General features: G+C 35.1%; 1 protein-coding gene across 1 annotated transcript in view; it reads left to right on the top strand.

The window, feature by feature from the left end:
* PROS1 (protein S) overlaps positions 1 to 14635 on the top strand; it is a 75879-nt gene extending 61244 nt beyond the window's left edge. The window contains exons 11-15 of the mRNA XM_076001034.1: positions 1331 to 1498; positions 3145 to 3313; positions 7017 to 7165; positions 9179 to 9404; positions 12994 to 14635. Coding sequence (XP_075857149.1) covers positions 1331 to 1498; positions 3145 to 3313; positions 7017 to 7165; positions 9179 to 9404; positions 12994 to 13154 — 873 coding nt within the window. The 3' untranslated portion in view covers positions 13155 to 14635. The remainder of the gene's footprint in view (positions 1 to 1330; positions 1499 to 3144; positions 3314 to 7016; positions 7166 to 9178; positions 9405 to 12993) is intronic.
* Positions 14636 to 15024: the final 389 nt, after the last annotated feature.

Raw genomic sequence — 15024 nt, 5'->3', positions numbered from 1 at the left:
AAATGGTCCAACAGATATTTTGTTTATATTAATATATACACAAACTGAGATAATTATGAGTATCCTCTACATGAATATGTAATAGGGATGTTCCAAAGGTTTTTAGGATACTGGATATTTTATTACTAATTATTATTAAATTATTACTAATTCATTATAGGACTAGCCTGTATATTGCAGAATGGGTAGCATCTTGCAATGACAGCATAGCTCCTACTCATTGTGACAAATAAAAGTGCACCCTAGCCTCAAATTTTCCAAATGCTCCAGAGTGAAGTCATGGAAATACCTTGCATGGCTAGCTAGAGGGGAAAGGCATGGGGCCCGAGCCCTGAATGTTTTACTAGACGTTGAGAAGAAGAGGAACATTCAGCAAAGGAGACTGAGAAGGAGTGCTTGGAGTGTAGAAGGAGAAGCAAGCCAGAGTCAGGTCCTGGAGGCAAAGTTAAGAACACCTGTATGGGAGAAACTAGTCATTAAAGTAAAATGCTACTCATTGCTACATTAAGGATGGAGTGTTGACCAACTTTAAATCTGTAAATGTTACTAAATTTTACTTTAGAGGATAGTTTTTCCCTTAGTGTAATGGTGTTTTCATATACCTATTGTTTGGCTTCTATTATGGATTACTAAGTAAAGAGTTTGGATTTTGAGTGCTGTAGTTTTACATGAAGCGATTGCAGCAATAGTTCTTCAAATTGCCTTTAAGGGAGGATTTTTTATTGTTGTTTACCCTCACTTCCAACCTTATTTTTTATTGAAACCCAAACTATTTTCAGAATTGGAAAACTCCAGTTTAATTTTATATATGTCCTTCCTATGACCTCTATCACTTTTGAATTTTGAAAGAAAGATAATTTGTGTTCAATGAACAGAATACTGGACATATTGATTTCTCTTAGTTATTAAGAACTTAACTTACATAGTTGATTCCATATGTGTAGTATCAAGCAATTGCAAAATAAGAGCACTTAACATTTTTCTAAAATAGAGTGGCTCACTTCTTTAAAAACTGTTAATTTCGTAGCATACTGGAATTGAAAAATATGTAATTGAATATTTAAACTTAATAGAATGGTATTGTTTTTTTAATGTTAAAATATGGTATGTTTTAATTTTTGATCAAGTACTATCAACTTAAAACACATTTTTTATCACATTAATCATAATTTGACATTCCAAATGTGTTGGAACAAAGTAATACTTACATTAAAATGATTACTTTGGGAAATTATTTATTGGAATAATAACAGAATTTTTCAATCCCAGTGTTTCAAATGACATGTAATAATGATTGGTTGTTTGGTATTTTTTGTCTTTTTAATTGTAGGTGTCTGTAGAAGAATTAGAACATAGTGTTAGTGTTAAAATAGCTAAAGAAGCTGTGATGAATATAAATAAACCTGGAAGCCTTTTTAATCCTACAAATGGATTTTTGGAAACCAAAGTATACTTTGCAGGATTCCCTCGGAAAGTGGAAAATGCACTCATTAAACAGGTAATGATCCAAGCTTATATCATTCATCTGAATTCCTTTTGTCTGTAATAGGTTTGAAGATGTGTTTTGCTGAGAAGCAATAGAAGTTATTTTGTTAAACATGCCAAGTATGGCAACTTGAATTGATCATGGAAAAATAACATTAGTGACCCTTGAAATTATATTAAAGAAATAAGAAAATGAATGTAGTAGTTTTGTGCCCATTTAAGTCCCCAACATTACTCATGGAGAAGTGGTTTTTTAAAATTTCCAAGTGTCAAGCCAGTATTAATATCATAATAGACTATAGTCAGCCATTAAACATACAAATACATATGGTTGAGTACAATATTACATTATTTTGTAGAAGTCAGTCAAAGGACTTTCTCAAATGTATTTTTAGGACTTAAATGTGAGAGCTGAAGGATAGCACAGAAAGTGGAAATTATTAAAAATGTTTACTGAGGATATGACAGTAGTCCCATAAATTGAAATTAGATATAATAAATGATTTTCTGGATGTTATGTTTATTTAATAACTGTGGACTAAGTTTTGTGAAGGAGGCTTATCACTGTCCTTGAAGAGTTTTAAAAATTTCATTTGAAATCATGGTCCCACTAGATACACTTGCTGATTTAATGTAAGTATTTACTGTTTTATATCCTGACATTTCATAGTACTTTAACTTTTAAAAGATTTCTATGATATGATATTAAACTCAAATTAGTTAACCTATGTCAAAATGAATATACCTGTTGTTTGAAACTGATAAATCTAGAGACTTTTTAAGTAAAATGAATTATTCAAAAAGAATCAACCATTTATGAAATATGCTACTACATGTCATTTTTTTGTTTGTTTTGTTTTTGAGACAGAGTTTCACTTTGTTGCCCAGGCTAGAGTGAGTAACCTGTTGTCAGCCTAGCTCACAAGCAACCTCAAACTCCTGGGCTCAAGCAATCCTACTGCCTCAGGCTCCTGAGTAGCTGGGACTACAGGCATGCGCCACCATGCTTGGCTAATTTTTTCTATATATATATTAGTTGGCTAATTAATTTCTTTCTATTTATAGTAGAGACAGGATCTTGCTCTTGCTCAGGCTGGTTTCGAACTCCTGACCTTGAGCAATCCACTTGCCTCGGCCTCCCAGAGTGCTAGGATTACAGGCGTGAGCCACCACGCCCAGCTGCTACTACACATGTTTTGAGCCTGGCTAGATGCTTTGGTGATGCTAAAGAATGCAAACACTTGTGCCTGAAGAGGCTTAGAGTCTGATTGGCAAAACTAATCTATATTGTAAATGCAACTAAAGAAAAACAGAAAGCAACTTAGAGGCCAGGGCCACAACTAGAAGCAAATATAGAACTTGAGAGCAGAAAGGTTGACTTAGGAGAGGCAGGAGAGGCTTGAGGTGTTACAAATTATTAAGATTTCATTGAGGACCTGTGATGGCAGAAATTCGCTTTTACTAAAAGACTGTCCATCTGAAGGACACCTTGAAAAAATAATTTAGATAAAATTAAAAATATTTAAATTATTTTAAAATGTCATCAAAGACAGGATTTTTTCCCTCTAAATGAAAGCCTATACCTATAATCAATTAAGTGACTTTTCAGTCTGTCTGAAGTTTAAAATACACTCTTTGACCTACGTTTTAATTTGTTAGATTAACCCTCGTCTAGATGGATGTATACGAGGCTGGAATCTGATGAATCAAGGAGCTTCAGGAGTAAAGGAAATTATTCAAGAAAAACAAAATAAGCATTGCCTTGTTGCTGTGGAGAAGGGCTCCTACTATCCTGGTTCTGGAGTTGCTCAATTTAGCATAGATTATAGTAAGTGATTTCCCATTTTATCTTTCTTTTCTCATTAATGACTAAATTTATTCATTGACAAACAGCAATGGTTTCTTCAGTAAACATTATTGAGTATCTACTATGTAGTCTTAGGCTTATTCATACTGTTATACACTTCTTATAAATTTTTTTCAGCATATTGGAAAAATATAAACACAGTTGAATATGGTTATGTTATTATTTAAAGTTTCTTGGCACATAGCCTGATTCATTTTGGGTAAATTCAACTGACCTGTTTTAAAGTTCACGGATTTCTCAGTTGTTTGGGGTCTACCAATTGATGCATTAAAGAGATTCATCTTCATTTCTAACATTTCCATTTGATCTTTTCTTAAAATTTCCACCTCTTTGCTGAAATTCCCCATCTGTTTATACATGTGGTCTAGCTTGTACACCAGAACCTTTGATATATGTACTATAATTATTTTAAATTCCCGGTCTAATAGTTTCATTTGTGTTATATCTGGGTCTGGTCATGGCGATTGTGTGGTCTCTTGACTCAGTGTTGTTTTTCCTTGCTTCTATGTGTATTGTATAATTTTAGGTTCAGAGGTAGGCATCTTATATAGAACACTACAGACTGAGATAAATAATATTTATGTCTGGAACTGAGCACACCTCTTCTTTTGCTGATGAGGAGTCAAAGTACTTGAGTTTTGTGGTTGCCAGGATTATCCTTAGTGTACCCCAGGCTTCAAATTCCTCCAATATTACCTTCTGCTTAGAGTAGGAGCTGGTTTGTTAAGAGAATTGTTCTTAATATCTATTCAGCTATTCAGTTTTTGTTTACATAACAATTCAGTTTTAGATATTTCCTTTATGATATGACTCAAGAAAGTGTCCCTCCATGGCCTTGCCCACCCCCAGGAGAGCACTCTTGCTTGTTACTTGACATTTGCTAACTTGGTAGAGAGTGCCTGGAGGTCAGGGGAGCATTCTCTATTGTTCTGGCACAGACTCAGTCTCAGGCGGGTGTTATATTCCTGGGTCTCATGGGTGTGGACTTTCACTGTTCCTCCTCTCCCACCCTTACCAGTAGAGGACATCTCTAATGATCAGGGATCAAGACGGTTTCCTGCTCCTCCTCCGTGGTAAATAATTTATTTTTGTTTGATTTTCCTGTTTCCCTTTCCTTAGTCTGTAGGTGCAGTGGGTCTTCATGTCTGTCCTAATGACTAGGTTTACTGCCTTTTCCCCAATGCTTTAAGGCTTTTGTTATGTAGAGGAGACAGAGAAGGATCTAAGTGGGATTTTTTGCTTTTCCTGCAGCTGGTGTTACTCCCAGGACTGCACTAGGAAGGAGGCTTTCTCTCTGTCTGGTCTCCTTCCCTACCCCCAGTATTTCTCTTGAGCGCCCAATAAGGTCTGTGGAGAAGAGCCTGTGAATGAGTATGAATTTCCCCTGGGTCTCCAATTTCTAGGGTTTCTAAACTCACACACCACCCCCCATATGGACTTTAGCAATTTGTTACAAGCCTTACCTAAATTATTTTTACCAATTTTGGGGCACGTGGTGTCTGCTCTGGGTAGGAAAGTGTTCTTATCCTGGCTCTCCTTGGAAACACCTATCTTTCTTTAGGTTTCTGGTTAGTTGGCAGCTCTGCAACCTCAGCTCTTTGATAGTTCAAGAGAAGTTGTGATTGTGCAGATAATTTGGCTTCCGTTGTTGTTATAAGAGTGGGAGTAGTGCTCTTTCCAGTTTCCTACAGCTTAAGTAGAGCAGGAAGTCTTGCCAGGCTGCCCCCAGGTTTTCACCTTTATGAATAACACTTCTGTGAACATTCTTGAACATACATCCTGTGCTCTTATGTGATTCATTCTACAGGAAAAAAATCTGAGAACTAGATTATCTCCGGGAAAGGTTATATAAGTATATAATTATTACAGATTTTATTACATTCTCTTTCAAAGATCTTTTCAGTTAATACTTCTACCCCACAGAATGAGAAAGTTTGTTTGAGATGTGTTCTACTCTAATAGTTCAAAAATTAAATTTTATAAAGTATTTTTTTCTATTTTCTACTGGACTTCAATATCTCTTCATATGTTTATTAGCTATTTGTACATTTTAATTATGTTGTTGAGTTCTTTGTCTTTTTTTGTTGTTAGGAGTTCATTATTTGAGCTACTAACTCTTTGCATAATAAATTAAGTTAGTGTTAATCTGATATCTCTGCTTTAAGAAAAAGTTATATTTTAAATGTGTTTATTCATAGCCTTAAAATATTAACTACAGTTTTAAGGAAGAATTTTATACCAGTGATTTCTGTTTTCCTAACATAAATTAATACAATGCCTTTAACTTTAGCTCTGTATTACATATGAAGGATTTTTTTAAAAATGTTATAAATGGGGGACAATTGACCATAGGAAAAAATCTAAGCTCACAATGATGAAAATAAAAGTTATATTGTACCTAAAATAATTACTCTCATAAGTAATTATTTCATGGATAACTTGAAATAGTTAACATTACTTTATAACTTCTATACATTTGCATGTTCCCTTGAGTTTGAATTTGTTAATATCCTATGTTAAATTTGCTTATTTCACAATGATTACATATATTTACTTCTGCATGGGAATTATAGGATTATAATGAAAATGTAGTAGCCTTATATGTGAGTACATGGAAGAGCATTTCATCAAAGGAAAATTATTTTCTCCACTCACATTCAGCCTTTCAAATGCTCCAAGTAGCATTTGGGCTTTGTTATATGTTACCTCATATTAAATGAGGGAGACTTCATCAGATTGTGAACTAATGTTTTCCGGAATCTAATTACTTTGGAAACATAATTAATTCAACAAATATTTATTGAATGACTGTTGTGGAAAATAAAGTGATGATAGAGACATGTACCACTTAGAGCTTGCACTTCAGTGGGATAAACCATTAACATAGTAATTAAAAAAGAGAATGTTAAATATAAAGGAAAGAGAATAGCAGAACAAGAGTTCCTATTCTAATTTTAAAACTACTAATAACTGTTGATGTCACAATATTTCTCTACTATCAAACTATCCAACCCCCCTCCCCCATGTATATAGATCATATTTGTCCTTCCCACTGCTCTTAAGATGAAAAGTATTGGGATGCTGATGGCAGCTATACCCACATTTCCCCTTAGAAATTACAATAAATTTGTTGAATTTCCTTCTAAATGTGCATTTTAAAATATGACCACTCTGAGATTTGAGCATTGGTCAATGTGCAAGGGAGAAGGAAGAGCTGTTAAAGAGCAAACAAGGAAAGTTCATAATAATCCTTAATACCACAATCCAGACTTCTCGTCTAAAATCAACAGAAAGAAGGGGCGCCATTTGCCTGCATTTAAAAACAAAAATTTTGTTTGTTTGTTTTCCCTAGGTTATATAGATCTTTGAGAAAGGGAACTAAAATCTTTAGTATTATGCAAAGATGGCTTTGAATATTAATCAGATTGTAATAATTCCTTTTGGCAGGCTTTAAGAGTACATCCACCCTGGCCAGGGCTCAATGGCTCAGGCCTGCAGTCCTAGCACTCTGGGAGGAGGAGGTGGGCAGATTGCTTGAGCTCAGGAGTTCAAAACCAACCTGAGCAAGAGAGAGACCCCATCTCAAAAAATATAATAAAATTAAACAAAAGAATTTTTAAAAAGGATTACATTGATCCTGTTTTTGTTTCCTTGTTTTAAACAGATAACATATCCAGTGCTGAGGGTTGGCAAGTAAATGTGACCTTGAATATTCGCCCATCCGCAGGCACTGGTGTTATGCTTGCCTTGGTTTCTGGTAACACGGTGCCTTTTGCCTTGTCCTTGGTGGACTCCACCTCTGAAAAATTTCAGGTAACTTTACTTTAAACCTGTGTAAGCCTTGTTTTTCTTTTCATTTGTAAAATGGATATTATAGCAGTATTTACCTCAAAGGGCTATTTTGAATATTAAATGATGAAACTTATGTAAAGTACTTGGCACAATCTCCAGCACATAATTAAGAACTCATAAAATGTTCGTTGTTGTTACTTTTTTGCTGGCTTATTTCCAAGGTCTGAACCAAGAAGTGAGGAAAGGGGGATTAAGAAACCTGCGTCTTTAGCTAAGATTAGACAGACTCACATAGGCAGCCTGGAGCCATCACAGAGTAGTATATAGAGACACACCCTTATTCAGAACCTTTGGAGCATCATAGGAATCAGTCTGTACTAACAAAATAGAAGGGAGTCTGATTACAATCTATTGGCAGATATTCAGTGCTTAATTATAATGCTTCGTGCTTTCTTGCACTCTTAAATCTTTTCTCCCATGAGTAAATTAGGAAAGAAGAGAGAAAATTAAACCAGTCCACTTGGCTTATTGGCAATTCATATTTGAAATTAGGAGGAAGAACAGGAAAAAAGTCTTAGATAAAAGCATACATGAGAGTTATTAGAACATGTGAATTATTCAGACTTATATTAGAGGTTAATAGTTCTGTCCAGGTGTCATCAAAACAGTGGATTCCAAGTTACAGGAAGCAGCTGATGTTGATGCCAGGGTTGGCTTGGATGCTTTCATTAGCTTTTAGAAAAAGACATATATTTGAATAATGCCTATAGTAATAAAAAAGGATGGTGTTTGTAACTTAAAAGATGATTGGGGTGGGAGGTGGGGTAGGGGCAGTTTCTAGTGGTTAACCATATATAACCTAAAAAGGTCCTGTTGAGTTTTTTTTTTTTTTTTTAATCTTCAACTACAAGGGGCTTTCTATATTTGGATTTCAGTTTTTTTGTTTGCATGTTTGTTTGTTTTTTAAACAAAATGGAATTCCTATCTTCACTATATTTATGCAGTGGAGGAAGTCAATGCATTTCATGTCTTTGGTATTGAATTCGTTCTGTGTTTATTTGTATGGCTCTTATTTCACATGTCAGATTCCCTTCTCAAGATCTATGTACAATATTTCATAACATTATTCCACGTACCGTTAATCATTCTGGAGCATATTCTCAATGGCCATCTCTTTAAATGAGTTTAAGGATACAGACATGTATAGTATAATAACAGATATCCTCAAATAACCTATATTTATTCTGACATAGAGACTTTTCACTTAATAGGTATTGTGAATTTCTAAGTAAACATTTCAGACTATCTTTCTACCACCTGGGAAGCATCACAATACTCGTCTCCCATTTTTTATATTATTTTCTTTCTCTTTTTTTTACATTTCCTCTACACTATATAAGTTATATACACAGATCACTCTCAACAAGTTGAGTAATTTAAGTATATCAGCAGTTTGAAAAGTTCGGCAAAATGCATACAGTTTCTTTTTTAGAATCTTCCAGAAAATACTCTGTAACTGACTGCTGGCAACCCCAGGTTTTTCTTTCTCAGTGCCTCCTCCCTCATTTTGTTCCAAGTCTATATGATGGCTTGTATGGCACAAATAAACCTTTCAGTCCTGCTAGCATGTGCTTACTGAAGCACTTTAATTTTTCCTGTCTTTTCCCTAAAAAAGAGTGATTCAACTCTTTTTTTTAACATGTAAGCTTTGGAGTTTAGGAAGGCTCATAAACAGAAAGATACTGCTTAAGACACGCTTTAGATCCGTGTTGTTGGTAAAACGACTCTGTTAGTTTCCTGAATTTTCAGAAGTCAGTATCCATTTATGTCTTAGCTAAACTTAGAGTTTGTAAATCTAATGTATATTTTAAAATTATGATTATTATAATTAGCAATTTTTCAATTAAACCTAGAGGCTCTATCATTTTTTTTTATCGAAATTCAGATTTTTTGAATTTCAGAAACTCAACAGTCACTCTTCAGTGACATTACTGTTAGTACTTGCTTACGTCAGGTCTTCTCTTTGCTCTTCAGGATATTCTGGTATCTGTTGAAAATACAGTGATACTTCAGATAGAAGCCATGAGTCTATGTTCTGGTCAACAATCGTTTCTGGAATTCAGAGTCAACAGAAACCATCTGAAGGTGTGGACTCCACTTCAAGAATATACCATCTCCTCTGCACACTTTGAAAGACAATTTGCCATCTTGGATAAAGCAATGAAAGGAACAGTGGCCACTTACCTGGGTGGCATTCCAGGTATATGCTTACTAACTTCAGTTTTTAAAAGTAGATTTTTAATCAAATTGATAATATTTTAAATATATAATTTTAGCAAAAAGGCATCAGAGCAGAGACAAAATTTTTGTACCCATTGTTCTTTTTCTGGGAGAGGGTACTGACATTTTATTGGTACGTTTTTGGTTTTTGTTTTCTTTAAACAGTAAACTGAAACTAACCAAGTTTTGGTACATTTGGGTATCCTAGCCAGAAAGGATATATTATTTCATTTCACCCTCACAATAGTCTTGTAAGTTCAATATTTATTCTTCAATTCATCCATAATTTATCCAGTATTTATTCATCTATTATTCAGTTCATCTATCATTTATCCAATTTTTATTAAGTACTTATGTCCCAGGTACTAGGGACACAGTAATAAACAGATATGGTCCCTCCTGTTAAGGTTTTTACAATCTAGTGCCAGAGGTAGACATTAAACAACTAATAAGGAAAATATCAAAATAATTGAAATTGTGATCACTTCTATGAAGAAAAAGTATGAGATGCTTTAGAGTCAGAAAATGATGACGGGACCCGATTGTGGGGGCCAGGAACAACCTCCCTGAATAGGAGACTAAAATGTAAATCTGATATTTGAAGGATTAAATGAATTTAAGCAGATGGTGGGAGTGGGTATTGGAGTTCATATGCAAGTAACATGGTCCATATGTGGGCAAAATGGACAAAAGGGGATGAGAAACTTGAGGACTCTCTAGAAGATCAGTCTGGTTAAAGCACGTGAAGCAAGAAGCTAGGAGTGCAGCATGGGGCTGTGAACTGGATGGGTGGAGGAAGGGTTTGTAGACCTGGTTCAGGGTCTTGAGTCTTTTATGGCACACGAGAATCGTTAAGAAGTTTTAGACAAGGGAGCGGCATATCAATATCACAATTTAAAAAATTCACTCTGGATGACGGATGGAGCTGGATAGGTGAGAGGCAAAAGGGGGTGCAGCTGAGATGAGTTGGGACGCTATTGAATTAGTCCAGATGAAGAAGCGGTGATAGCCGCAATAACTGCAGTACCGTCAACTGCTGCATAACAGTCTGGTAGTGCTCAGAGTGTTTCAAATGTATGTATTTATTTAATTTTCAAAATACTCCTGTGAGATAGGTACTATCAGTATCCCCATTTTACAGATGAGAAAGCTGAGGAAGCTGCTGGATCAGGGTAACAGCAGTGGAGATGGTATGCAACAAATAGACTGGAGAAGTATGTGAGAAACCAAATTATTAGGATTTAACAATTAAGAGACCAGTATAAGGATGATTCTTAGGTCTGTAGCATGAGCAGTTGCATGGATGGAGATTCCATTTACCAAAATGGGGAAAGCTGGAGGAAAAGCAGGTTCATCTTTACCTTAATATTGGAAAATATGAAATCACACCAATATTTTATTTTAAATGGCAAAAAAAAAAATGAGGCAGGAAATTCTTTAGAAGCATTTTGAGGTACCATGTGCAGGTTATTTTCATAGGAAGAATTGTAAATTTGATGTCTGGACTTCTAGCAACCCTCATTGTATTGCTTTAGCTGCTCAGGGTCTTGGTTTCCTACATGTGGAAATTTTATCTGGGCTTCCGGGGAATAGAAGTAAATAGACTCCAAAGATAGACAGATAGATACATAGAAACATGGATAGATACACACAGTTAAATAGCGTGATTAGTTATTAGGGAGTATAATTACAGTTCAAATCAATAAATTCTATATTGAAATCCACCTACTACCTTATTCACAAGTTAGTTAAATGCAACTTTAAGAAATCAAACAATGAAAGAATTTAAAAAAAGAAAAATATAAAAATGTCGGTGGTTCCAGGATTTGGCAATAGCACTGAATATTGACTTCAGGCAAGATATGTTAGAAGAAAGAGTGTATAAAATTTGAGAGATGCTGAAAATTGAGATAAGAGTATAAACTATGGGATGGGTAAATTATTAATAGTATACAAAGTAGGCATGTTAAATTTCATGTTCAAAATTAAAACTCAGGGGAAAGCGATGATTCTGAGGAATTTTGTAATAGTGGCATAATCTATGTGTTCAGCTAGACTTGAAAGGGACTCTTAACAAATGTTATTCATTGTATTGGCAAGTTAGAAGTGGAAACTTTGAAGTTTTTATTTTTGGCATAAGGTGCTGAGGAAGAAGAGTGAGAACTAGAGAATATCCATTGTGAATTAAAATTCATGGAGAGGAGATGCCAAAAAAGAGGAAGCAAGTGGAGAGCTGGATAATTTTCAAATGAATCAAAGGGCATTACTAGGTAGTAAACTTTACAAAGAGGCCAAGCATGGTGGCTCACATAATCCCAGCACTCTGCGAGGCTGAGGAAGGAGGATCACTTGAGGCCAGTAGTTTGAGATCAGCATGGGCAATGAAATGTAAAAAAATTAGCTGTGCATGGTGATGCACACCTGTAGTTCCAGCTACTCTAGAGGCTGAGATAGGAGGATTGCATAAGCCCAGGAGTTCAAGGCTGCAGTGAGCTCTGATTCCACCACTGCACTCCAGCCTGGGTAACAGAGCAAGACTCTGTCTCTAAAAAAAAAAAAAAAAAGATAAAGAGTGTGAAAGTGTAGAATGACCCAAAGGCCCTAAAATAATCCTAAATTATTCACTGAGGAGTTATTAAAATTATTATTTTTAGAACACCAAATATTTCATAAAAGTGAACCCTTTATCATGGCCTGCCTATTGTATACTCAAAAGGGAACTAACTATTTCTTAGGAAAATATAGAAATCTGCTTTTATTCCAGCAATAATAAAAAAAGATACATTTGTCATGGCATTTAGAAAAGATTTCCAGGTATCTGTAATTTAGAGTTGAAAAAATGATTTAGCAATGCTTAAACTGCTGCTCAAATTTAATGATAAAATAATGTATAATTTGTATAATGAACTAGAATATTACAAGTAAAAGTATGCTTATTTCTATGCTTCTTAAAAGGTGTTTATTTATCTGGCCGGGCGCTGTGGCTCACGCCTGTAATCCTAGCTCTTGGGAGGCCGAGGCGGGCGGATTGCTCAAGGTCAGGAGTTCAAAACCAGCCTGAGCAAGAGCGAGACCCCGTCTCTACTATAAATAGAAAGAAATTAATTGGCCAACTGATATATATATAAAAAAATTAGCCGGGCATGGTGGTGCATGCCTGTAGTCCCAGCTACCCGGGAGGCTGAGGCAGAAGGATCACTTGAGCCCAGGAGTTTGAGGTTGCTGTGAGCTAGGCTGACGCCACGGCACTCACTCTAGCCTGGGCCACAAAGCGAGACTCTGTCTCAAAAAAAAAAAAAAAAAAAGGTGTTTATTTATCTTAAGTATGGATGAAACTGTGTTTATGAAATCAGAGGAACTCATGATGTACTGAATTCATTACTAAGCACAATATCTTAAATACAGGAGTCACTTAATAATGTATATTTATCAAATAGAATTACATTATTAACTTTTCCTTTAGGATTAGAATTTGGTTGGAAATGGAAAGTCTGAATGGTTTCTCGAACTGTAAAAAAATAGGATGCTAAAATTCTTGGACTAATTAATCTAATATTCTGTTTTTACAGATGTTCCATTCAATGCCACACCAGTGAATGCCTTTTATAATGGCTGCATGGAAACAAATATTAATGGTGTACAGTTGGATCTGGATGAAGCCATTTCTAAACATAATGATATTAGAGCTCACTCGTGTCCATCAGTTCAGAAAGACACAAAGAATTCTTAAGGCATCTTTTCTCTGCTGATAATATTTTTTTCTTGTGTGTAATTATACTTACGTTTCAATAACAGCTGAAGAGTTTTGCCTATGATGTACAATCTTTAATTATTTTGTGGTACTTTAACCTTCCTGGAATTTTTTTAAAGGTCCTTTTTCAAGAAAAAAAATCTGTTGTAATATAAATCACCTTAAAAAAAATCTTTACTCCTATTGCTGTCTAGAAATTAAATAATGAAACACATAAAAATTTTAAATTTGAATTTTTTTGCTAGAAATGAAATCATTTCAATTTTTATTTGTAAAAGTAAATTTTAATTTTGTCATCATGAACTAGTGTTTAAATATCTATTCTTCTCAGAAGACAAAGAAGTAAAGCCAAACAAAAATGCATGTGATTAAATATTATCCATCATAGGCAGCGTTTTGTTTTTGTTTTTCCCTAATGAAGGCAGAAGAGATGGCCTACTAAATATGAATTGAATGGAGGGCCATAAAGCTCTATTCCAAAGCAATTCCTCAGGGGGACCAGCTTTGGCTTTATCTTTTTCTTTCCTGGCTTCATGTGTGAACCAGTATCTTTACTGAATTAGAAAAAAAGTAGGACAAATTTTCATGAGAATAATCTTGCTTCTTGGGAATTAGGTTCTATGAGTAGACATTCATTATATTTTGTTGGAATAGGTGTAGAAATCTGAGATGGATATATTCCTTAAATTTTGGCTCTGTGGGTCACAAAAGTTCTGTGTTAGAAAAGGCAGAATTTAGTGATGGAAACAAGAATGAACAAATGTGGAATTTCATAGTTTTCCTTGAATCCAACTTTTTTTTTTTTTTTGAGACAGAGTCTCACTTTGTTACTCAGGCTAGAGTGAGTGCCGTGGCGTCAGCCTAGCTCACAGCAACCTCAATCTCCTGGGCTCAAGCGATTCTGCTGCCTCAGCCTCCCGAGTAGCTGGGACTACAGGCATGCGCCACCATGCCCGGCTAATTTTTTCTATATATATTAGTTGGCCAATTAATTTCTTTCTGTTTATAGTAGAGACGGGGTCTCACTCTTGCTCAGGCTGGTTTCGAACTCCTGACCTTGAGCAATCCGCCCGCCTCGGCCTCCCAGAGAGCTAGGATTACAGGCGTGAGCCACGGCGCCCGGCCAAATCCAACTTTTAATTACCAAAGTAAATTGCCAGAACCTGATTGTTGAAGAACAAAGGAACTATGAAAATTACAACAAATTTTAACAAAAGGATAACCACAGAGAGATACAGTTAATATTGTGTTTTTGTAATCAAAGAAGTAAGGAGGTAAATTGACACACACTTGCTGGTACTGCAATGCATTTCAAGTGGCAGTTTTGTCACTCTTGAATCTATTATCGCATCAGGTGTATATCAGATATTTCATTGACAGTTTTAGAAAATAAACTTCCTTTTACTGTAGATATTTCACATCACATAAAACATAATAAATTGACATAATTTTGAAATGTATATGATTAATATCTTTATTCTATCAACTCTTTGAATACAACATAAAATTATATGATATCCCTCTAACTCTCCATGCATACACAGTAGTTCTTCAGTTAAAAGACAGATATAGCTCAAACACTTGATGAATAGTTAAGGTTGAGATGTGACTGGAGTTCAGAAAGGGAAGAAAAGCAAAAATGACATGTACTGAGTGTCTGACACATGCCAGAAATTGTACTAGATCATCTTACTGGATGCATTTTTTTTTCCCCGATTCCCACCATATACTATCAGTGATAAATATCAGCAATGACTATTGATAATTATGTTGGTGTAAAAAAGCAAGGAGGGAGAAAAGCTGAGAGAAAATATGAGAAAGGGGAGAAAAAGAGAAGAGAGGGGAAAAT

This window comes from Microcebus murinus, chromosome 1 (genome assembly GCF_040939455.1).
Source record: "Microcebus murinus isolate Inina chromosome 1, M.murinus_Inina_mat1.0, whole genome shotgun sequence".
In the NCBI taxonomy this organism is placed as follows: Eukaryota; Metazoa; Chordata; class Mammalia; order Primates; family Cheirogaleidae; genus Microcebus; species Microcebus murinus.
This window is presented reverse-complemented; position numbering and strand designations above follow the sequence as displayed.